Source organism: Telmatherina bonti (assembly GCF_933228915.1).
Source record: "Telmatherina bonti genome assembly, chromosome: 14".
NCBI lineage: Eukaryota > Metazoa > Chordata > Actinopteri > Atheriniformes > Telmatherinidae > Telmatherina > Telmatherina bonti.
In genome coordinates, this window is record NC_136612.1 from 5,923,043 (window position 1) to 5,947,550 (window position 24,508).

The following is a 24,508-nucleotide window of genomic DNA, read 5'->3' on the forward strand; positions in this document are numbered from 1 at the left end:
GTGGAAGATCCAGATGTGGAGGAGATGTTCAGGTGGAATATGCAGATGTGGAGATGTTCAGGTGGAAGATCCAGATGTGGAGGAGATATTCAGGTGGAAGATGTAGATGTGGAGGAGATATTCAGGTGGAAGATCCAGATGTGGAGGAGATATTCAGGTGGAAAATGCAGATGTGGAGATGTTCAGGTGGAAGATGCAGATGTGGAGATGTTCAGGTGGAAGATCCAGATGTGGAGGAGATATTCAGGTGGAAGATCCAGATGTGGAGGAGATATTCAGGTGGAAGATCCAGATGTGGAGATGTTCAGGTGGATGATCCAGATGTGGAGGCGATGTTCAGGTGGAAGATACAGATGTGGAGATGTTCAGGTGGAAGATACAGATGTGGAGATATTCAGGTGGAAGATCCAGATGTGGAAGAGGTGTTCAGGTGGAAGATGCAGCTGTGGAGATGTTCAGGTGGAAGATCCAGATGTGGAAGAGGTGTTCAGGTGGAAGATGCAGATGTGGAGATGTTCAGGTGGAAGATCCAGATGTAGAGATGTTCAGGTGGAAGATGCAGATGTGGAAGAGGTGTTCAGGTGGAAGATGCAGCTGTGGAGATGTTCAGGTGGAAGATCCAGATGTAGAGATGTTCAGGTGGAAGATGCAGATGTGGAAGAGGTGTTCAGGTGGAAGATGCAGCTGTGGAGATGTTCAGGTGGAAGATCCAGATGTGGAAGAGGTTTTCAGGTGGAAGATGCAGATGTGGAGATGTTCAGGTGGAAGATCCAGATGTAGAGATGTTCAGGTGGAAGATGCAGATGTGGAGATGTTCAGGTGGAAGATGGAGATGTGGAGATGTTCAGGTGGAAGATGCAGATGTGGAGGAGATGTTCAGGTGGAAGATCCAGATGTGGAGATGTTCAGGTGGAAGATCCAGATGTAGAGATGTTCAGGTGGAAGATGCAGATGTGGAGATGTTCAGGTGGAAGATCCAGATGTGGAGATGTTCAGGTGGAAGATCCAGATGTGGAGGAGATGTTCAGGTGGAAGATCCAAATGTGGAGGAGATGTTCAGGTGGAATATGCAGATGTGGAGGAGATGTTCAGGTGGAAGATCCAGATGTGGAGATGTTCAGGTGGAAGATCCAGATGTGGAGGAGATTTTCAGGTGGAAGATCCAAATGTGGAGATGTTCAGGTGGATGATCCAGATGTGGAGATGTTCAGGTGGACGATCCAGATGTAGAGATGTTCAGGTGGAAGATGCAGATGTGGAGATGTTCAGGTGGAAGATCCAGATGTGGAGATGTTCAGGTGGAAGATCCAGATGTGGAGAAGATGTTCAGGTGGAAGATCCAAATGTGGAGGAGATGTTCAGGTGGAATATGCAGATGTGGAGGAGATGTTCAGGTGGAAGATCCAGATGTGGAGATGTTCAGGTGGAAGATGCAGATGTGGAGATGTTCAGGTGGAAGATGCAGATGTGGAGATGTTCAGGTGGAAGATCCAGATGTGGAGATGTTCAGGTGGAAGATCCAGATGTGGAGGAGATGTTCAGGTGGAAGATCCAAATGTGGAGGAGATGTTCAGGTGGAATATGCAGATGTGGAGGAGATGTTCAGGTGGAAGATCCAGATGTGGAGATGTTCAGGTGGAAGATCCAGATGTGGAGGAGATTTTCAGGTGGAAGATCCAAATGTGGAGATGTTCAGGTGGATGATCCAGATGTGGAGATGTTCAGGTGGAAGATCCAGATGTGGAGAAGATGTTCAGGTGGAAGATCCAAATGTGGAGGAGATGTTCAGGTGGAATATGCAGATGTGGAGGAGATGTTCAGGTGGAAGATCCAGATGTGGAGATGTTCAGGTGGAAGATCCAGATGAGGAGGAGATTTTCAGGTGGAAGATGCAGATGTGGAAGAGGTGTTCAGGTGGAAGATCCAGATGTGGAAGAGGTGTTCAGGTGGAAGATGCAGATGTGGAAGAGGTGTTCAGATGGAAGATGCAGATGTGGAGATGTTCAGGTGGAAGATCCAGATGTAGATGTTCAGGTGGAAGATGCAGATGTGGAAGAGGTTTTCAGGTGGAAGATGCAGATGTGGAGATGTTCAGGTGGAAGATCCAGATGTGGAAGAGGTGTTCAGGTGGAAGATGCAGATGTGGAGATGTTCAGGTGGAAGATGCAGCTGTGGAGATGTTCAGGTGGAAGATCCAGATGTGGAAGAGGTTTTCAGGTGGAAGATGCAGATGTGGAGATGTTCAGGTGGAAGATCCAGATGTGGAAGAGGTGTTCAGGTGGAAGATGCAGATGTGGAGATATTCAGGTGGAAGATCCAGATGTAGAGATGTTCAGGTGGAAGATGCAGATGTGGAAGAGGTGTTCAGGTGGAAGATGCAAATGTGGAGATGTTCAGGTGGAAGATGGAGATGTGGAGATGTTCAGGTGGAAGATCCAGATGTGGAGATGTTCAGGTGGAAGATGCAGATGTGGAGGAGATGTTCAGGTGGAAGATCCACATGTGGAGATGTTCAGGTGGATGATCCAGATGTGGAGATGTTCAGGTGGAAGATCCAGATGTGGAGGAGATGTTCAGGTGGAAGATCCAGATGTGGAGATGTTCAGGTGGATGATCCAGATGTGGAGATGTTCAGGTGGAAGATCCAGATGTAGAGATGTTCAGGTGGAAGATGCAGCTGTGGAGATGTTCAGGTGGAAGATCCAGATGTGGAGATGTTCAGGTGGAAGATGCAGATGTGGAGGAGATGTTCAGGTGGAAGATGCAGATGTGGAGATGTTCAGGTGGAAGATCCAGATGTGGAGATGTTCAGGTGGAAGATCCAAAAGTGGAGATGTTCAGGTGGAAGATCCAGATGTGGAGATGTTCAGGTGGAAGATGCAGATGTGGAGGAGATGTTCAGGTGGAAGATCCAAATGTGGAGATGTTCAGGTGGAAGATCCAGATGTGGAGACGTTCAGGTGGAAGATGCAGATGTAGAGATGTTCAGGTGGATGATCCAGATGTGGAGGAGATGTTCAGGTGGAAGATGCAGATGTGGAGATTTTCAGGTGGAAGATGCAGATGTGGAGGAGATGTTCAGGTGGAAGATGCAGATGTAGAGATGTTCAGGTGGAAGATCCAGATGTGGAGGAGATATTCAGGTGGAAGATCCAGATGTGGAGATGTTCAGGTGGAAGATCCAGATGTGGAGACGTTCAGGTGGAAGATGCAGATGTGGAGATTTTCAGGTGGAAGATGCAGATGTGGAGGAGATGTTCAGGTGGAAGATGCAGATGTAGAGATGTTCAGGTGGAAGATCCAGATGTGGAGGAGATATTCAGGTGGAAGATCCAGATGTGGAGATGTTCAGGTGGAAGATCCAGATGTGGAGATGTTCAGGTGGAAGATGCAGATGTGGAGATGTTCAGGTGGAAGATCCAGATGTGGAGGAGATGTTCAGGTGGAAGATGCAGATTGGGAGATGTTCAGGTGGAAGATCCAGATGTGGAGGAGATGTTCAGGTGGAAGATGCAGATGTGGAGATTTTCAGGTGGAAGATCCAGATGTGGAGATGTTCTGGTGGAAATTGCAGATGTGGAGATGTTCAGGTGGAAGATGCAGATGTGGAGATGTTCAGGTGGAAGATGCAGATGTGGAGATGTTCAGGTGGAAGATGCAGATGTGGAGATGTTCAGGTGGAAGATGCAGATGTGGAGATGTTCAGGTGGAAGATGCAGATGTGGAGGAGATGTTCAGGTGGAAGATGCAGATGTGGAGATGTTCAGGTGGAAGATCCAGATGTGGAGGAGATGTTCAGGTGGAAGATCCAGATGTGGAGGAGATGTTCAGGTGGAAGATCCAGATGTGGAGGAGATGTTCAGGTGGAAGATGCAGATGTGGAGATGTTCAGGTGGAAGATCCAGATGTGGAGGAGATGTTCAGGTGGAAGATGCAGATGTGGAGATGTTCAGGTGGAAGATCCAGATGTGGAGATGTTCAGGTGGAAGATCCAGATGTGGAGATGTTCAGGTGGAAGATGTAGATGTGGAGATGTTCAGGTGGAAAATGCAGATGTGGAGATGTTCAGGTGGAAGATGCAGATGTGGAGAGAGATGTTCAGGTGGAAGATCCAGATGTGGAGATGTTCAATTGGAAGATGCAGATGTGGAGGAGATGTTCAGGTGGAAGATGCAGATGGGGAGATGTTCAGGTGGAAGATCCAGATGTGGAGATGTTCAGGTGGAAGATCCAGATGTGGAGGAGATGTTCAGGTGGAAGATCCAAATGTGGAGGAGATGTTCAGGTGGAATATGCAGATGTGGAGGAGATGTTCAGGTGGAAGATGCAGATGTGGAGATGTTCAGGTGGAAGATGTAGATGTGGAGATGTTCAGGTGGATGATCCAGATGTGGAGATGTTCAGGTGGAAGATCCAGATGTGGAGGAGATGTTCAGGTAGAAGATGCAGATGTGGAGATGTTCAGGTGGATGATCCAGATGTGGAGGAGATGTTCAGGTGGAAGATGCAGATGTGGAGATGTTCAGGTGGAAGATCCAGATGTGGAGGAGATGTTCAGGTGGAAGATGCAGATGTGGAGATGTTCAGGTGGAAGATCCAGATGTGGAGATGTTCAGGTGGAAGATCCAGATGTGGAGATGTTCAGGTGGAAGATGTAGATGTGGAGATGTTCAGGTGGAAAATGCAGATGTGGAGATGTTCAGGTGGAAGATGCAGATGTGGAGAGAGATGTTCAGGTGGAAGATCCAGATGTGGAGATGTTCAATTGGAAGATGCAGATGTGGAGGAGATGTTCAGGTGGAAAATGCAGATGGGGAGATGTTCAGGTGGAAGATCCAGATGTGGAGATGTTCAGGTGGAAGATCCAGATGTGGAGGAGATGTTCAGGTGGAAGATCCAAATGTGGAGGAGATGTTCAGGTGGAATATGCAGATGTGGAGGAGATGTTCAGGTGGAAGATGCAGATGTGGAGATGTTCAGGTGGAAGATGTAGATGTGGAGATGTTCAGGTGGATGATCCAGATGTGGAGATGTTCAGGTGGAAGATCCAGATGTGGAGGAGATGTTCAGGTAGAAGATGCAGATGTGGAGATGTTCAGGTGGAAGATCCAGATGTGGAGATGTTCAGGTGGATTCCAGATGTGGAGATGTTCAGGTGGAAGATCCAGATGTGGAGATGTTCAGGTGGAAGATCCAGATGTGGAGGAGATGTTCAGGTGGAAGATCCAAATGTGGAGGAGATGTTCAGGTGGAATATGCAGATGTGGAGGAGATGTTCAGGTGGAAGATCCAGATGTGGAGATGTTCAGGTGGAAGATCCAGATGTGGAGGAGATGTTCAGGTGGAAGATGCAGATGTGGAGATGTTCAGGTGGAAGATGCAGATGTGGAGGAGATGTTCAGGTGGAAGATGCAGATGTGGAGATGTTCAGGTGGAAGATCCAGATGTGGAGGAGATGTTCAGGTGGAAGATCCAAATGTGGAGGAGATGTTCAGGTGGATGATCCAGATGTGGAGGAGATGTTCAGGTGGAAGATCCAGATGTGGAGATGTTCAGGTGGAAGATCCAGATGTGGAGATGTTCAGGTGGAAGATGCAGATGTGGAGATGTTCAGGTGGAAGATGCAGATGTGGAGATGTTCAGGTGGAAGATGCAGATGTGGAGATGTTCAGGTGGAAGATCCAGATGTGGAGGAGATGTTCAGGTGGATGATCCAGATGTGGAGGAGATGTTCAGGTGGAAGATCCAGTTGTGGAGGAGATGTTCAGGTGGAATATGCAGATGTGGAGATGTTCAGGTGGAAGATCCAGATGTGGAGGAGATATTCAGGTGGAAGATGTAGATGTGGAGGAGATATTCAGGTGGAAGATCCAGATGTGGAGGAGATATTCAGGTGGAAAATGCAGATGTGGAGATGTTCAGGTGGAAGATGCAGATGTGGAGATGTTCAGGTGGAAGATCCAGATGTGGAGGAGATATTCAGGTGGAAGATCCAGATGTGGAGGAGATATTCAGGTGGAAGATCCAGATGTGGAGATGTTCAGGTGGATGATCCAGATGTGGAGGCGATGTTCAGGTGGAAGATACAGATGTGGAGATGTTCAGGTGGAAGATACAGATGTGGAGATATTCAGGTGGAAGATCCAGATGTGGAAGAGGTTTTCAGGTGGAAGATGCAGCTGTGGAGATGTTCAGGTGGAAGATCCAGATGTGGAAGAGGTGTTCAGGTGGAAGATGCAGATGTGGAGATGTTCAGGTGGAAGATCCAGATGTAGAGATGTTCAGGTGGAAGATGCAGATGTGGAAGAGGTGTTCAGGTGGAAGATGCAGCTGTGGAGATGTTCAGGTGGAAGATCCAGATGTAGAGATGTTCAGGTGGAAGATGCAGATGTGGAAGAGGTGTTCAGGTGGAAGATGCAGCTGTGGAGATGTTCAGGTGGAAGATCCAGATGTGGAAGAGGTTTTCAGGTGGAAGATGCAGATGTGGAGATGTTCAGGTGGAAGATCCAGATGTAGAGATGTTCAGGTGGAAGATGCAGATGTGGAGATGTTCAGGTGGAAGATGGAGATGTGGAGATGTTCAGGTGGAAGATGCAGATGTGGAGGAGATGTTCAGGTGGATGATCCAGATGTGGAGATGTTCAGGTGGAAGATCCAGATGTAGAGATGTTCAGGTGGAAGATGCAGATGTGGAGATGTTCAGGTGGAAGATCCAGATGTGGAGATGTTCAGGTGGAAGATCCAGATGTGGAGAAGATGTTCAGGTGGAAGATCCAAATGTGGAGGAGATGTTCAGGTGGAATATGCAGATGTGGAGGAGATGTTCAGGTGGAAGATCCAGATGTGGAGATGTTCAGGTGGAAGATGCAGATGTGGAGATGTTCAGGTGGAAGATGCAGATGTGGAGATGTTCAGGTGGAAGATCCAGATGTGGAGATGTTCAGGTGGAAGATCCAGATGTGGAGGAGATGTTCAGGTGGAAGATCCAAATGTGGAGGAGATGTTCAGGTGGAATATGCAGATGTGGAGGAGATGTTCAGGTGGAAGATCCAGATGTGGAGATGTTCAGGTGGAAGATCCAGATGTGGAGGAGATTTTCAGGTGGAAGATCCAAATGTGGAGATGTTCAGGTGGATGATCCAGATGTGGAGATGTTCAGGTGGAAGATCCAGATGTGGAGAAGATGTTCAGGTGGAAGATCCAAATGTGGAGGAGATGTTCAGGTGGAATATGCAGATGTGGAGGAGATGTTCAGGTGGAAGATCCAGATGTGGAGATGTTCAGGTGGAAGATCCAGATGTGGAGGAGATTTTCAGGTGGAAGATCCAAATGTGGAGATGTTCAGGTGGATGATCCAGATGTGGAGATGTTCAGGTGGAAGATCCAGATGAGGAGGAGATTTTCAGGTGGAAGATGCAGATGTGGAAGAGGTGTTCAGGTGGAAGATCCAGATGTGGAAGAGGTGTTCAGGTGGAAGATGCAGATGTGGAAGAGGTGTTCAGATGGAAGATGCAGATGTGGAGATGTTCAGGTGGAAGATCCAGATGTAGATGTTCAGGTGGAAGATGCAGATGTGGAAGAGGTTTTCAGGTGGAAGATGCAGATGTGGAGATGTTCAGGTGGAAGATCCAGATGTGGAAGAGGTGTTCAGGTGGAAGATGCAGATGTGGAGATGTTCAGGTGGAAGATCCAGATGTGGAAGAGGTTTTCAGGTGGAAGATGCAGATGTGGAGATGTTCAGGTGGAAGATCCAGATGTGGAAGAGGTGTTCAGGTGGAAGATGCAGATGTGGAGATATTCAGGTGGAAGATCCAGATGTAGAGATGTTCAGGTGGAAGATGCAGATGTGGAAGAGGTGTTCAGGTGGAAGATGCAAATGTGGAGATGTTCAGGTGGAAGATGGAGATGTGGAGATGTTCAGGTGGAAGATCCAGATGTGGAGATGTTCAGGTGGAAGATGCAGATGTGGAGGAGATGTTCAGGTGGAAGATCCACATGTGGAGATGTTCAGGTGGATGATCCAGATGTGGAGATGTTCAGGTGGAAGATCCAGATGTGGAGGAGATGTTCAGGTGGAAGATCCAGATGTGGAGATGTTCAGGTGGATGATCCAGATGTGGAGATGTTCAGGTGGAAGATCCAGATGTAGAGATGTTCAGGTGGAAGATGCAGCTGTGGAGATGTTCAGGTGGAAGATCCAGATGTGGAGATGTTCAGGTGGAAGATGCAGATGTGGAGGAGATGTTCAGGTGGAAGATGCAGATGTGGAGATGTTCAGGTGGAAGATCCAGATGTGGAGATGTTCAGGTGGAAGATCCAAAAGTGGAGATGTTCAGGTGGAAGATCCAGATGTGGAGATGTTCAGGTGGAAGATGCAGATGTGGAGGAGATGTTCAGGTGGAAGATCCAAATGTGGAGATGTTCAGGTGGAAGATCCAGATGTGGAGACGTTCAGGTGGAAGATGCAGATGTAGAGATGTTCAGGTGGATGATCCAGATGTGGAGGAGATGTTCAGGTGGAAGATGCAGATGTGGAGATTTTCAGGTGGAAGATGCAGATGTGGAGGAGATGTTCAGGTGGAAGATGCAGATGTAGAGATGTTCAGGTGGAAGATCCAGATGTGGAGGAGATATTCAGGTGGAAGATCCAGATGTGGAGATGTTCAGGTGGAAGATCCAGATGTGGAGACGTTCAGGTGGAAGATGCAGATGTGGAGATTTTCAGGTGGAAGATGCAGATGTGGAGGAGATGTTCAGGTGGAAGATGCAGATGTAGAGATGTTCAGGTGGAAGATCCAGATGTGGAGGAGATATTCAGGTGGAAGATCCAGATGTGGAGATGTTCAGGTGGAAGATCCAGATGTGGAGATGTTCAGGTGGAAGATGCAGATGTGGAGATGTTCAGGTGGAAGATCCAGATGTGGAGGAGATGTTCAGGTGGAAGATGCAGATTGGGAGATGTTCAGGTGGAAGATCCAGATGTGGAGGAGATGTTCAGGTGGAAGATGCAGATGTGGAGATTTTCAGGTGGAAGATCCAGATGTGGAGATGTTCTGGTGGAAGATGCAGATGTGGAGATGTTCAGGTGGAAGATGCAGATGTGGAGATGTTCAGGTGGAAGATGCAGATGTGGAGATGTTCAGGTGGAAGATGCAGATGTGGAGGAGATGTTCAGGTGGAAGATGCAGATGTGGAGATGTTCAGGTGGAAGATCCAGATGTGGAGGAGATGTTCAGGTGGAAGATCCAGATGTGGAGGAGATATTCAGGTGGAAGATCCAGATGTGGAGGAGATATTCAGGTGGAAGATCCAGATGTGGAGATGTTCAGGTGGAAGATCCAGATGTGGAGACGTTCAGGTGGAAGATGCTGATGTGGAGACGTTCAGGTGGAAGATGCAGATGTGGAGGAGATTTTCAGGTGGACGATACAGATGTGGAGGTGTTCAGGTGGAAGATCCAGATGTGGAGATGTTCAGGTGGAAGATGCAGATGTGGAGGAGATATTCAGGTGGAAGATCCAGATGTGGAGATGTTCAGGTGGAAGATCCAGATGTGGAGATGTTCAGGTGGAAGATCCAGATGTGGAGACGTTCAGGTGGAAGATCCAGATGTGGAGGAGATATTCAGGTGGAAGATCCAGATGTGGAGATGTTCAGGTGGGAGATCCAGATGTGGAGATGTTCAGGTGGAAGGTCCAGATGTGGAGACGTTCAGGTGGAAGATGCAGATGTGGAGATGTTCAGGTGGAAGATGCAGATGTGGAGGAGATATTCAGGTGGAAGATCCAGATGTGGAGATGTTCAGGTGGAAGATGCAGATGTGGAGGAGATGTTCAGGTGGAAGATCCAGATGTGGAGGAGATATTCAGGTGGAAGATCCAGATGTGGAGGAGATATTCAGGTGGAAGATCCAGATGTGGAGATGTTCAGGTGGAAGATCCAGATGTGGAGACGTTCAGGTGGAAGATGCTGATGTGGAGACGTTCAGGTGGAAGATGCAGATGTGGAGGAGATTTTCAGGTGGACGATACAGATGTGGAGGTGTTCAGGTGGAAGATCCAGATGTGGAGATGTTCAGGTGGAAGATGCAGATGTGGAGATTTTCAGGTGGAAGATCCAGATGTGGAGGAGATGTTCAGGTGGAAGATGCAGATGTGGAGATTTTCAGGTGGAAGATCCAGATGTGGAGATGTTCAGGTGGAAAATGCAGATGTGGAGATGTTCAGGTGGAAGATCCAGATGTGGAGGAGATGTTCAGGTGGAATATGCAGATGTGGAGATGTTCAGGTGGAAGATCCAGATGTGGGAGATCTGAAGGACGGGATCCTTCATCTGAATTTCCTCCTGAAAGAAAGTCTAGTTTATTTGAACACATTTACTCTCTATGTGAGTAGGATTCATTGTGTGTGTGTGTGTGTGTGTGTGTGTGTGTGTGTGTGTGTGTGTGTGTTGCAGGTCTCTGGCTGTGGGAACTCGGACCGGCTACAAGCTGTTTTCTCTGACCATGGTGGAAAAACTGGACTGTATTCATGAGAGCGGTCAGTATGGAGCATCCTGCAACCTAGTTCTCCCAGTTTACCCAGTTTAACCAGTTTACCCAGGCCAAACCAGGAGGAACCAGGCTGAACCAGGAGGAACCAGGTTAAACCAGGAGGAACCAGGCTGAACCAGGTTGAACCAGGTTAAACCAGGAGGAACCAGGCTGAACCAGGAGGAACCAGGTTAAACCAGGAGGAACCAGGCTGAACCAGGAGGAACCAGGCTGAACCAGGTTGAACCAGGAGGAACCAGGTTAAACCAGGAGGAACCAGGCCGATCCAGGTGGAACCAGGTTAAACCAGGAGGAACCAGGCTGAACCAGGCTGAACCAGGTTGAACCAGGTTAAACCAGGAGGAACCAGGCTGAACCAGGAGGAACCAGGCTGAACCAGGCTGAACCAGGTTGAACCAGGTTAAACCAGGAGGAACCAGGCTGAACCAGGAGGAACCAGGTTAAACCAGGAGGAACCAGGCTGAACCAGGAGGAACCAGGCTGAACCAGGCCGAACCAGGTGGAACCAGGTTAAACCAGGAGGAACCAGGCCGAAACAGGAGGAACCAGGCTGAACCAGGTGGAACCAGGCCGAACCAGTCCGAACCAGACGGAACCAGGCCGAACCAGGTGGAACCAGGCCGAACCAGGCTGAACCAGGCCGAACCAGACCGAACCAGGCCGAACCAGGAGAAACCAGGAGGAACCAGGCTGAACCAGGAGGAACCAGGTTAAACCAGGAGGAACCAGGCTGAACCAGGAGGAACCAGGCTGAACCAGGAGGAACCAGGTTAAACCAGGAGGAACCAGGCTGAACCAGGAGGAACCAGTCTGAACCAGGTTGAACCAGGAGGAACCAGGTTAAACCAGGAGGAACCAGGCCGAACCAGGTGGAACCAGGTTAAACCAGGAGGAACCAGGCCGAAACAGGAGGAACCAGGCTGAACCAGGAGGAACCAGGTTAAACCAGGAGGAACCAGGAGGAACCAGGCTGAACCAGGTTAAACCAGGAGGAACCAGGTTAAACCAGGAGGAACCAGGCCGAACCAGGTGGAACCAGGTTAAACCAGGAGGAACCAGGCCGAAACAGGAGGAACCAGGCTGAACCAGGTGGAACCAGGCTGAACCAGTCCGAACCAGACGGAACCAGGCCGAACCAGGTGGAACCAGGCCGAACCAGGCTGAACCAGGCCGAACCAGACCGAACCAGGCCGAACCAGGAGAAACCAGGTGGAACCAGGCTGAACCAGGTGGAACCAGGCTGAACCAGGCCGAACCAGACGGAACCAGGCCGAACCAGGAGGAACCAGGTTAAACCAGGAGGAACCAGGCCGAACCAGGAGGAACCAGGTTAAACCAGGAGGAACCAGGCCGAACCAGGTGGAACCAGGCCGAACCAGACGGAACCAGGCCGAACCAGGTGGAACCAGGCCGAACCAGGAGGAACCAGGCCGAACCAGGTGGAACCAGGCTGAACCAGGTGGAACCAGGCTGAACCAGGAGGAACCAGGCTGAACCAGGTTAAACCAGGAGGAACCAGGCCGAACCAGGAGAAACCAGGTGGAACCAGGCTGAACCAGGTGGAACCAGGCTGAACCAGGCCGAACCAGGCCGAACCAGACGGAACCAGGCCGAACCAGGTTAAACCAGGAGGAACCAGGCCGAACCAGGTGGAACCAGGTTAAACCAGGAGGAACCAGGCCGAACCAGGTGGAACCAGGCTGAACCAGGCCGAACCAGACGGAACCAGGCCGAACCAGGTGGAACCAGGAGGAACCAGGTTAAACCAGGTGGAACCAGGCCGAACCAGGAGGAACCAGGTTAAACCAGGAGGAACCAGGCCGAACCAGGTGGAACCAGGCTGAACCAGGTGGAACCAGGCTGAACCAGGCCGAACCAGGTGGAACCAGGCCGAACCAGGTTAAACCAGGCCGAACCAGGAGGAACCAGGCCGAATCAGGAGGAACCAGGCTGAAACAGGTGGAACCAGGCTGAACCAGGCCGAACCAGGCTGAACCAGGAGGAACCAGGCCGAACCAGACGGAACCAGGCCGAACCAGGTTAAACCAGGAGGAACCAGGCCGAACCAGGTGGAACCAGGTTAAACCAGGAGGAACCAGGCCGAACCAGGTGGAACCAGGCTGAACCAGGTGGAACCAGGCTGAACCAGGTTAAACCAGGCCGAACCAGGAGGAACCAGGCCGAATCAGGAGGAACCAGGCTGAAACAGGTGGAACCAGGCTGAACCAGGCCGAACCAGGTGGAACCAGGCTGAACCAGGAGGAACCAGGCTGAACCAGGTTAAACCAGGAGGAACCAGGCCGAACCAGGAGAAACCAGGCTGAACCAGGTGGAACCAGGCTGAACCAGGCCGAACCAGGCTGAACCAGGCCGAACCAGACGGAACCAGGTTGAACCAGGAGGAACCAGGCCGAACCAGGTGGAACCAGGTTAAACCAGGAGGAACCAGGCCGAACCAGGTGGAACCAGGCCGAACCAGACGGAACCAGGCCGAACCAGGTGCAACCAAGCCGAACCAGGAGGAACCAGGCTGAACCAGGCCGAACCAGGTGGAACCAGGCCGAATCAGGAGGAACCAGGCTGAACCAGGTGGAACCAGGCTGAACCAGGCCGAACCAGGTGGAACCAGGCCGAACCAGGAGGAACCAGGCGGAACCAGGCTGAACCAGGTGGAACCAGGCTGAACCAGGAGGAACCAGGCTGAACCAGGTTAAACCAGGAGGAACCAGGCCGAACCAGGCTGAACCAGGTGGAACCAGGTTAAACCAGGAGGAACCAGGCCGAACCAGGAGGAACCAGGCTGAACCAGGTTAAACCAGGAGGAACCAGGCCGAACCAGGAGGAACCAGGCTGGAGCAGGTTAAACCAGGAGGGACCAGGTTAAACCAGGAGGAACCAGGCTGAACCAGGTTAAACCAGGAGGAACCAGGTCGAACCAGGAGGAACCAGGCAGAACCAGGAAGAACCAGGCTGAACCAGGCTGAACCAGGCCGAACCAGGTGGAACCAGGCCGAACCAGGAGGAACCAGGCCGAACCAGGTTAAACCAGGAGGAACCAGGAGGAACCAGGCATAACCAGGTTAAACCAGAAGGAACCAGGCTGAACCAGGTGGAACCAGGCTGAACCAGGTGGAACTAGGCCGAACCAGGAGGAACCAGGCCGAACCAGGAGGAACCAGGCTGAACCAGGTGGAACCAGGCTGAACCAGTCCGAACCAGGTGGAACCAGGAGGAACCAGGCCGAACCAGGAGGAACCAGGCTGAACCAGGCCGAACCAGGAGGAACCAGGCTGAACCAGGAGGAACCAGGCTGAACCAGGTGGAACCAGGCTGAACCAGTCCGAACCAGGTGGAACCAGGCCGAACCAGGAGGAACCAGGCTGAACCAGGTGGAACCAGGCTGAACCAGGATGAACCAGGCTGAACCAGGTTAAACCAGGAGGAACCAGGCTGAACCAGGTGGAACCAGGCTGAACCAGGTTAAACCAGGAGGAACCAGGCCGAACCAGGAGGAACCAGGCTGAAGCAGGTTAAACCAGGAGAGACCAGGTTAAACCAGGAGGAACCAGGCTGAACCAGGTTAAACCAGGAGGAACCAGGCCGAACCAGGAGGAACCAGGCTGAACCAGGAGGAACCAGGCTGAACCAGGCCGAACCAGGTGGAACCAGGCCGAACCAGGAGGAACCAGGCCGAACCAGGTTAAACCAGGAGGAACCAGGAGGAACCAGGCATAACCAGGTTAAACCAGAAGGAACCAGGCTGAACCAGGTGGAACCAGGCTGAACCAGGTGGAACTAGGCCGAACCAGGAGGAACCAGGCCGAACCAGGAGGAACCAGGCTGAACCAGGTGGAACCAGGCTGAACCAGTCCGAACCAGGTGGAACCAGGAGGAACCAGGCCGAACCAGGAGGAACCAGGCTGAACCAGGCCGAACCAGGAGGAACCAGGCTGAACCAGGAGGAACCAGGCTGAACCAGGTGGAACCAGGCTGAACCAGTCCGAACCAGGTGGAACCAGGCCGAACCAGGAGGAACCAGGCTGAACCAGGTGGAACCAGGCTGAACCAGGATGAACCAGGCTGAACCAGGTTAAACCAGGAGGAACCAGGCTGAACCAGGTGGAACCAGGCTGAACCAGGTTAAACCAGGAGGAACCAGGCCGAACCAGGAGGAACCAGGCTGAAGCAGGTTAAACCAGGAGAGACCAGGTTAAACCAGGAGGAACCAGGCTGAACCAGGTTAAACCAGGAGGAACCAGGCCGAACCAGGAGGAACCAGGCTGAACCAGGAGGAACCAGGCTGAACCAGGCCGAACCAGGTGGAACCAGGCCGAACCAGGAGGAACCAGGCCGAACCAGGTTAAACCAGGAGGAACCAGGCTGAACCAGGTTAAACCAGAAGGAACCAGGCTGAACCAGGCCGAACCAGGTGGATCCAGGAGGAACCAGGTTAAACCAGGAGGAACCAGGCTGAACCAGGTTAAACCAGGAGGAACCAGGCTGAACCAGGCCAAACCAGGTTAAACCAGGAGGAACCAGGCTGAACCAGGAGGAACCAGGCTGAACCAGGCCGAACCAGGAGGAACCAGGTTAAACCAGGAGGAACCAGGCTGAACCAGGAAGAACCAGGCTGAACCAGGTTAAACCAGGCCGAACCAGGTTAAACCAGGCCGAACCAGGAGGAACCAGTTTAAACCAGGAGGAACCAGGCTGAACCAGGAGGAACCAGGCTGAACCAGGAGGGACCAGGCCGAACCAGGAGGAACCAGGCTGAACCAGGTTAAACCAGGAGGAACCAGGCCGAACCAGGAGGAACCACCCGAACCAGGTTAAACCAGGAGGAACCAGGTTAAACCAGGAGGAACCAGGCCGAACCAGGAGGAACCAGGCTGAACCAGGTTAAACCAGGAGGAACCAGGCCGAACCAGGTTAAACCAGGAGGAACCAGGCCGAACCAGGCTGAACCAGGAGGAACCAGGCTGAACCAGGATGAACCAGGAGGAACCAGGTTGAACCAGGTGGAACCAGGCTGAACCAGGCCGAACCAGGAGGAACCAGGTCGAACCAAGTGGAACCAGGCTGAACCAGGATGAACCAGGAGGAACCAGGTCGAACCAGGAGGAACCAGGAGGAACCAGGAGGAACCAGGTCGAACCAGGAGGAACCAGGCTGAACCAGGTTAAACCAGAAGGAACCAGGATGAACCAGGAGGAACCAGGTCGAACCAGGAGGAACCAGGCTGAACCAGGTTAAACCAGAAGGAACCAGGTTGAACCAGGAGGAACCAGGCTGAACCAGGTTAAACCAGGAGGAACCAGGTCGAACCAGGAGGAACCAGTCTGAACCAGGCTGAACCAGGTTAAACCAGGAGGAACCAGGCTGAACCAGGAGGAACCAGGCTGAACCAGGTTAAACCAGGAGGAACCAGGCCGAACCAGGAGGAACCAGGCTGAACCAGGTTAAACCAGGAGGAACCAGGCTGAACCAGGTTAAACCAGGAGGAACCAGGTCGAACCAGGAGGAACCAGGCTGAACCAGGTTAAACCAGAAGGAACCAGGTTGAACCAGGAGGAACCAGGCTGAACCAGGAGGAACCAGGCTGAACCAGGTTAAACCAGGAGGAACCAGGCTGAACCAGGAGGAACCAGGCTGAACCAGGTTAAACCAGGAGGAACCAGGTCGAACCAGGAGGAACCAGTCTGAACCAGGCTGAACCAGGAGGAACCAGGCCGAACCAGGAGGAACCAGGCTGAACCAGGTTAAACCAGAAGGAACCAGGATGAACCAGGAGGAACCAGGCCTAACCAGGAGGAACCAGGCTGAACCAGGCTGAACCAGGACATGCGCTGCATACCAGGGCAGTAAAGGTGGAGACCAGACGACCTCCCATTGTCATGTTGGAACCAAACGGCTGCTTTACATCTGGAAGTGAAGCAACACAAGAGGTGGAGGATTCTCATTTATTCAACTTTTTCTCCTAGTTTCATTTCTGCTGGGTGGTCCTCACTGCCCCCCCGTCCCCGTCTGCAAACCCAGCAGGGACACAGAGGAACTCCAGTATGTTCCCAGTAAATAAACTGGAGTCAGAGACGCCTCATTTTTCACTCCTTTTCCCTCCACTTTAATGTGTGACGGCTTGTTGGTCCTTTCTGGAAGTGTCCGGGGGTCAGACGAGACGCCTGCTGACGCTCCTCTGCCTTCCTGGCGGTGCTGATGTCCCTCCCGCCTCCACCACATCACATAGTTTTACATTTTACAACCTGGTCTGCTAGAATTTCTTCCTCACATTCCAGAAAATTCCTCCTCCTGCTTTTTCCCTGCTGAGCATCATGGAAATGAGATGATTAATATTTATCAGCCTGAGCTTTTCTAGACATGTGGGCGGGACCAGAAGCTCCAGGTTTACTGTTGATCCTGATGGAAGAAGGGAAACAGGCTCTGCTTTAGGAACCGGGAAGTTTTCCTGTTTTCCATTCATACGCCGCCTGGAGTCATCGTTGCTACATACAGATTCATGAAGGAGGCTGCTGGACTGAGAAATACTCCTCTAGATTATTCTGGTTTATTCATTTTTCTGGTTTATTTTTCTGGTTTATTTTTCTTTATTTTTCTGGTTTATTTTTCTGGTTTATTTTTCTTTATTTTTCTGGTTTATTCTTCTTTATTTCTCTGGTTTATTCTTCTTTATTTTTTTGGTTTATTCTTCTTTATTTTTCTGGTTTATTCTTCTTTATTTTTCTGGTTTATTCTTCTTTATTTTTCTGGTTTATTCTTCTTTATTTTTCTGGTTTATTGTAGTTTATTCCACTTCAGTCTGGCTTATCCTCATTTGCTATAGTTTATTCTGAGCATATCCGCTCGATCTGAGCCGTCTTCTGTCTCAGACCCAGTTCAAATTGGGATCAGTTGGAGGTGTCCTGATCCTGGGCTGGTCAGGATTTCATCCAGCCGTCCACGCAGCCGGTGGTTTGATGCCGCTCTGTTCTCTCCGTCTGCTTAGCAGAGACTCCAGATGTTTACATCGTGGAGCGTCTGTTCTCCAGCAGTCTGGTCGTGGTGGTGAGCGCTGCCATGCCGCAACGCATGAACATCTACCACTTCAAGAAAGGGATGGAGATCTGCAGCTACAGCTACCCCAGCAGCATCCTGGCCGTCCAGCTCAACAGGCAGGTCAGTGATTGGCTGGATGTCCTCCATCTTCAGCTGGCCGAGGGCCTTCCACTGTACTTCCATCTATGACCCACATAAATCAAATGGACATAGATGTGCTGGACATAGATCAGCTGTTTAATATTCAGTCCCAGATCCTAGAAGGTTTTTGCTGTGCATAATATCCCCAGTTTAACCAGTGGAATTTCTGCTGACCGGACCAGCAGACCCACAATATTACTAAATGTTTAATACGACGGAAACTTTTCCAGACAAAGTTTGTTCATTTTTTCTATACGACTTAAAACTCCTGTTCAGTCATGGATCCAAAAAGCAACTGAAACCATCTTAGACCAGCTGAGACCATCTTAGACCAGCTGAGACCATCTTAGACCAGCTGAGACCATCTTAGATCAGCTGAGACCATCTTAGACCAGCTGAGACCATCTTAGACCAGCTGAGGCCATCTTAGACCAGCTGAGACCATCTTAGACCAGCTGAGACCATCTTAGACCAGCTGAGGCCATCTTAGACCAGCTGAGACCATCTTAGACCAGCTGAGACCATCTTAGACCAGCTGAGACCATCTTAGATCAGCTGAGACCATCTTAGACCAGCTGAGACCATCTTAGATCAGCTGAGACCATCTTAGATCAGCTGAAACCATCTTAGACCAGCTGAGACCATCTTAGACCAGCTGAGACCATCTTAGATCAGCTGAGACCATCTTAGATCAGCTGAGACCATCTTAGACCAGCTGAGACCATCTTAGACCAGCTGATACCATCTTAGATCAGCTGAGACCATCTTAGATCAGCTGAGACCATCTTAGACCAGCTGATACCATCTTAGATCAGCTGAGACCATCTTAGACCAGCTGAGACCATCTTAGACCAGCTGAGACCATCTTAGATCAGCTGAGACTATCTTAGACCAGCTGAGACCATCTTAGACCAGCTGATACCATCTTAGATCAGCTGAAACCATCTTAGACCAGCTGATACCATCTTAGATCAGCTGATACCATCTTAGATCAGCTGAGACCATCTTAGACCAGCTGATACCATCTTAGACCAGCTGAGACCATCTTAGACCAGCTGAGACCATCTTAGACCAGCTGATACCATCTTAGATCAGCTGAAACCATCTTAGACCAGCTGATACCATCTTAGACCAGCTGAGACCATCTTAGATCAGCTGAGACCATCTTAGATCAACTGAGACCATCTTAGACCAGCTGAGACCATCTTAGACCAGCTGAGACTATCTTAGACCAGCTGATACCATCTTAGATGGTCTCAGCTGATACCATCTTAGACCAGCTGATACCATCTTAGACCAGCTGATACCATCTTAGACCAGCTGAGACTATCTTAGACCAGCTGAGACCATCTTAGACCAGCTGATACCATCTTAGACCAGCTGAGACTATCTTAGACCAGCTGAGACTATCTCAGACCAGCTGAGACTATCTTAGACCAGCTGAGACCATCTTAGACCAGCTGAGACTATCTCAGACCAGCTGAGACTATCTTAGACCAGCTGAGACCATCTTAGACTAACCTGAGACCAGCTGTGATGCGGTCTCCATGCTTTTGTCTGCCTTGACGTCCTGCTGGACTGCCGTGTCTTGCAGAGACTGGTGGTGTGCCTTGAAGAGTCCATTTACATCCACAACATCAAAGACATGAAGCTGCTGAAGACCCTGCTCAACGTTCCTTCCAACCCCTCTGGTACAGTAAAACACAGAGACACGTCCTCCAGCTGATAACAGGTCCAATACAACGAGGTCCGGTTGAGTCAGAAGGTTCTGTCTCCGTCTCACTCAGCGGCTTTAGGGAGATGATAAACAAACATGACCAGATTCAGAACAAAATCTGTTGAACGGAGAGGATGTGTCTCCAAAGACGTATGAATCACACATGATCTGTCCTTCAGCTGTCCAGAGACGAGAAGACAGGTCCAGACAGCGTTTCTGTCTCTTCTCTGGGACCAGAATCTTGCCGTAATCTGAAACCAAAAGAAAACCTTCTGAAACCTTAAAAATCTGTGTTTGAAAACTGGAAACCTGAAAAAAGCAGAACTTTGTCCTTGTTTACATTTCATGCGTGCAGCATGCATCTTACAGAGTTTCACCCTGACGTGTTCACAGATTCAGACCTCTTGTTGCAGCCTTGCTGTTATCCAAATGTTCAGTTTGAAATGTTCCACCACATAAACTGCTGTCTGCATGTTTACAAAAACGTTCTGAAACCTGGGATCCTCCAGTTAACAGGTGCAGTTTTCAGCCTCACGTCCAGAGTGTCACCGTTCTCTCGCTCTGTTAGGTTTGCAATCAGAGCGCTGACTGCCGTAATCATCAGGTTTGCAAGGATGAATGTTTGTTTTTTTTTTTTTATCTGAACATATGTGCTTTTGTTCTCGTAACATTAGATTATTTGCATCACCCGATGGGAGCTCCATTACCCGATGGCGGCTCCATCACCCGATGGCGGCTCCATTACCCGATGGCGGCTCCATCACCCGATGGGAGCTCCATTACCCGATGGCGGCTCCATTACCCGATGGCGGCTCCATCACCCAATGGCGGCTCCATTACCCGATGGCGGCTCCATTACCCGATGGGAGCTCCATTACCCGATGGCGGCTCCATCACCCGATGGGAGCTCCATTACCCGATGGCGGCTCCATCACCCGATGGCGGCTCCATTACCCGATGGCGGCTCCATCACCCAATGGCGGCTCCATTACCCGATGGCGGCTCCATCACCCGATGGCGGCTCCATCACCCGATGGCAGCTCCATTACCCGATGGCGGCTCCATCACCCGATGGGACCTCCATTACCCGATGGCGGCTCCATCACCCGATGGGAGCTCCATTACCCGATGGCGGCTCCATCACCCGATGGGAGCTCCATTACCCGATGGCGGCTCCATCACCCGATGGGAGCTCCATTACCCGATGGCGGCTCCATCACCCGATGGGAGCTCCATCACCCGATGGCGGCTCCATTACCCGATGGCGGCTCCATCACCCGATGGGAGCTCCATTACCCGATGGCGGCTCCATCACCCGATGGCGGCTCCATTACCCGATGGCGGCTCCATCACCCGATGGCGGCTCCATCACCCGATGGCGGCTCCATCAGTCCGATGGGAGCTCCATCACCCGATGTCGGCTCCATCACCCGATGTCGGCTCCATCACCCGATGGGAGCTCCATCACCCGATGGCGGCTCCATCACCCGATGGGAGCTCCATCACCCGATGGGAGCTCCATCACCCGATGGCGGCTCCATCACCGGATGGGAGCTCCATCACCCGATGGGAGCTCCATCACCCGATGTCGGCTCCATCACCCGATGTCGGCTCCATCACCCGATGGGAGCTCCATCACCCGATGGGAGCTCCATCACCCAATGGCGGCTCCATCACCCGATGTCGGCTCCATCACCCGATGGCGGCTCCATCACCGGATGGGAGCTCCATCACCCGATGGGAGCTCCATCACCCGATGTCGGCTCCATCACCCGATGGGAGCTCCATCACCCGATGGCGGCTCCACCACCCGATGTCGGCTCCATCACCCGATGGCGGCTCCATCACCCGATGTCGGCTCCATCACCCGATGGGAGCTCCATCACCCGATGTCGGCTCCATCAGTCCGATGGGAGCTCCATCAGTCCGATGGGAGCTCCATCACCCGATGGGAGCTCCATCAGTCCGATGAGAGCTCCATCACCCGATGGCGGCTCCATCACCCGATGGGAGCTCCATCACCCGATGTCGGCTCCATCACCCGATGGGAGCCCTCATCGGACTGATGGTGGCTCCATCAGTCCAATGGGGGCTCCATCTGTCATGTTTTTGCCATTCTGATCTCCTGGCGCTCATCATTGGTAACTCGATCCACCTGTTGGCTTCCTAATTGCCTCTGCTGTCTCATTCAGTTCACCTGGTTTCCTTTTCTCACTGCCTACTTAAGCTCCCTCCAATCTCTCCTTCTCTGCCAGATAATAATCAGACCTATGTCTAGTTGTGTTCCAGCGTTCTACGGATTGTTCCTCAGTTGCCGACCTTCTGCTTCATGCCCCCGGATTACCCACCTTGCCTTGCCCTTGACGGACACCGCTGCTTTTCGGATCTTCTGGTTACCGACCCTGCTTGTCTTTGGATCTCCGAGCCTTGTCTTTGCCTGGACGAGTAATTTGCCCTTCCGTTTACCTCCCAGCTGGAGCCTGGTTTCTTCAGCAGACCAGTCACCCGGAGTGATCCTCTGCTCATTCTCCTTCGCCAATAAACTGTTCATTTGTCCAGAACTCCTTGTGTGTGGCTGTAATTACGGATCCTCACAGTAACTCATTACACCACCCGATGGTGGCTTTGATGGACTATCAATATGAAACATTATTATTTCTTCATTTGTGTTTGTTTTCTCCTATCTTACACCACTGGGACAATAAAGTTTATCTTGAAGTGCAACTTTAGATAATGTGGAGAAAATGATTGGTTTTTCTTCCTGCAGGTCTCTGTGCTCTCTCCATCAATCATTCCAACTCCTACTTGGGGTATCCAGGCAGCGCCACCATCGGAGAGATAATAGTGTACGATGCCAACAGTCTGGTAAGAAACCTGCCTATTGATCGCCTTCATTGCCATGGAAACACTCAGTTTTATTGCAGGATCATTATTCATCAGGATCTTTGACCGTTGTGTCGGTCTAGCAGGTCTACTATCAGGTCTCTCAGGTCTGCTATCAGGTCTTTGAGGTCCTTCAGGCCTGCTATCAGGTTCTTCAGTCCTGCTATCAGGTCTATCAAGTCCTTCATGTCTTCTATCAGGTCCTTCAGGTCTGCTATCAGGTCTATCAGGTCCTTCAGGTCTGCTAGCAGGTCTATCAGGTCCTTCAGGTCTGCTAGCAGGTCCTTCAGGTCTGCTAGCAGGTCTATCAGGTCCTTCAGGTCTGCTATCAGGTCTATCAGGTCCTTCAGGTCTGCTATCAGGTCTATCAGGTCCTTCAGGTCTGCTATCAGGTCCTTCAGGTCTGCTATCAGGTCTATCAGGTCCTTCAGGTCTGCTATCAGGTCTATCAGGTCCTTCAGGTCTGCTATCAGGTCCTTCAGGTCTGCTAGCAGGTCTATCAGGTCCTTCAGGTCTGCTATCAGGTCTATCAGGTCCTTCAGGTCTGCTATCAGGTCTATCAGGTCCTTCAGGTCTGCTATCAGGTCCTTCAGGTCTGCTATCAGGTCTATCAGGTCCTTCAGGTCTCTGAGGTGAGTTTATTTGCAGCTACAAGCCATAGTAGAAGCTGCTGGGATTACTGGAAAGACCATTATGTGTCTTACTGGTGAAGAGGCAAAAACTGTGGAAAGATGTCGCCTCCATCAGATCAGAGATCAATAAATCATCATTATTTCTGATAAATTCCACCAGAACAAAGTCTCAGAGACGCTTAAACAACATGGACCTTTTGGGACGGTTTGTGCCATTTGTCCTCACTGTCCCCCCAGTTTGTCAAGCTGCGCTGGGTTAACCAGTATATACTGGTCAACTGGACCATTGTGCACCAGCATGGAGACAAGCCAATGTTGTTTATAGATTATTAATCTGCAGGAAATCCGGGTTTCTTGTCCCAATTTCCTGTGACCTGGATCCTTCAGTCCAGACTCCAGGACCTACCCCTCATTCTGGAGGAGGCCTGAGTTTCCCGACCCAGTGTGTTCCTGCAACAGCTGACGTCGGTCACATGACCAGTGGTCACAGAGAGACCTTAGACGCGACTTTCTTCTTCATGGCCTTTTTCACACAGCAAGACAAACAAGATTCCACAGTCAGGGCTCAGAACTGGTCTCCGATACACCAGGACTTCCATCCTTCTGAGACCACCATCAAGCCAGTCTGGATGAGTCTTGACAGACATCATGTGTAGCTTTGAATAAGCTCCATGTCTGCACAAACAACTCAAACGGAACATGATAACAGATGTCCCGTTTCCATCAGTGTCAGCTCATCTCAACTCGCCTCGACTCGGTTTGCAGGCTTTCCCACTCAGCTTTTGTCCTGGTTTACCGTACCGTTTCGGAACTCCTCAGCCCAGGTTCTCAGAGAGCTGGGTCGGGTTGTGTGTGACGTCGCCAGACTGCATGCTGCTATTGGTCAGGGGCGTGGCCAATCAGAGGTCAGAGAGTGACATCACTGGAAGAGCGACTCCAAGTTGTTTACGTTACAACAGACGATGGCGCTACAAAAGTCTGTTCCGTGGTCCAACCCCGAGGTGGAGACGTTTCTTTGGTTGCTGAGGAAAGGATACAGAGGGAACCAGATGGAGCGACACCAAATGAAAAAAATCTGTCATGAGCTTTCCGACTCGATGTTACGGCTAGCAATGGAGTTTCCAGCAGCGGCAAGAGAAGCTGAAAAAGATCCAAAGTGACTCTCGGCGGGTTGAGGACCACGATGGTCGGACTGGATCAGACAGACGGGAAGTGGTTCCAACAGATGGAGACGATTCATGGTCGGCGACCGGCGAGACACAGACCAAGGTTGTCTCTAGGTCCTGTGTTGTTATAGAGCTCGTCGTACACAACACTGATGTCACAGTGATGTCACACAAACCCCGCCCCTTTTAGACCTGGTACTGAATTATAACGGGAAAGAAACCGGACCAAGCTGAGACGGGTCAAGATGAACTGGTACTGATGGAAGCAGAGTCTAGTCTGGGTAGTACTGACAGGTCCAAGCAGAGTCCAGACCGGTTCTGGGTTCGGGTCCGAGCGGAGTCCAGACCGGTTCTGGGTTCGGGTCCG

General features: G+C 51.1%; 1 protein-coding gene across 1 annotated transcript in view; it reads left to right on the top strand.

The window, feature by feature from the left end:
• The window catches only part of wipi1 (WD repeat domain, phosphoinositide interacting 1), a 60,862-nt gene that overhangs the window by 29,423 nt on the left and 6,931 nt on the right, over positions 1–24,508 (top strand). The window contains exons 2-5 of the mRNA XM_079252242.1: positions 10,456–10,538; positions 17,553–17,722; positions 19,338–19,434; positions 22,228–22,325. Coding sequence (XP_079108368.1) covers positions 10,456–10,538; positions 17,553–17,722; positions 19,338–19,434; positions 22,228–22,325 — 448 coding nt within the window. The remainder of the gene's footprint in view (positions 1–10,455; positions 10,539–17,552; positions 17,723–19,337; positions 19,435–22,227; positions 22,326–24,508) is intronic.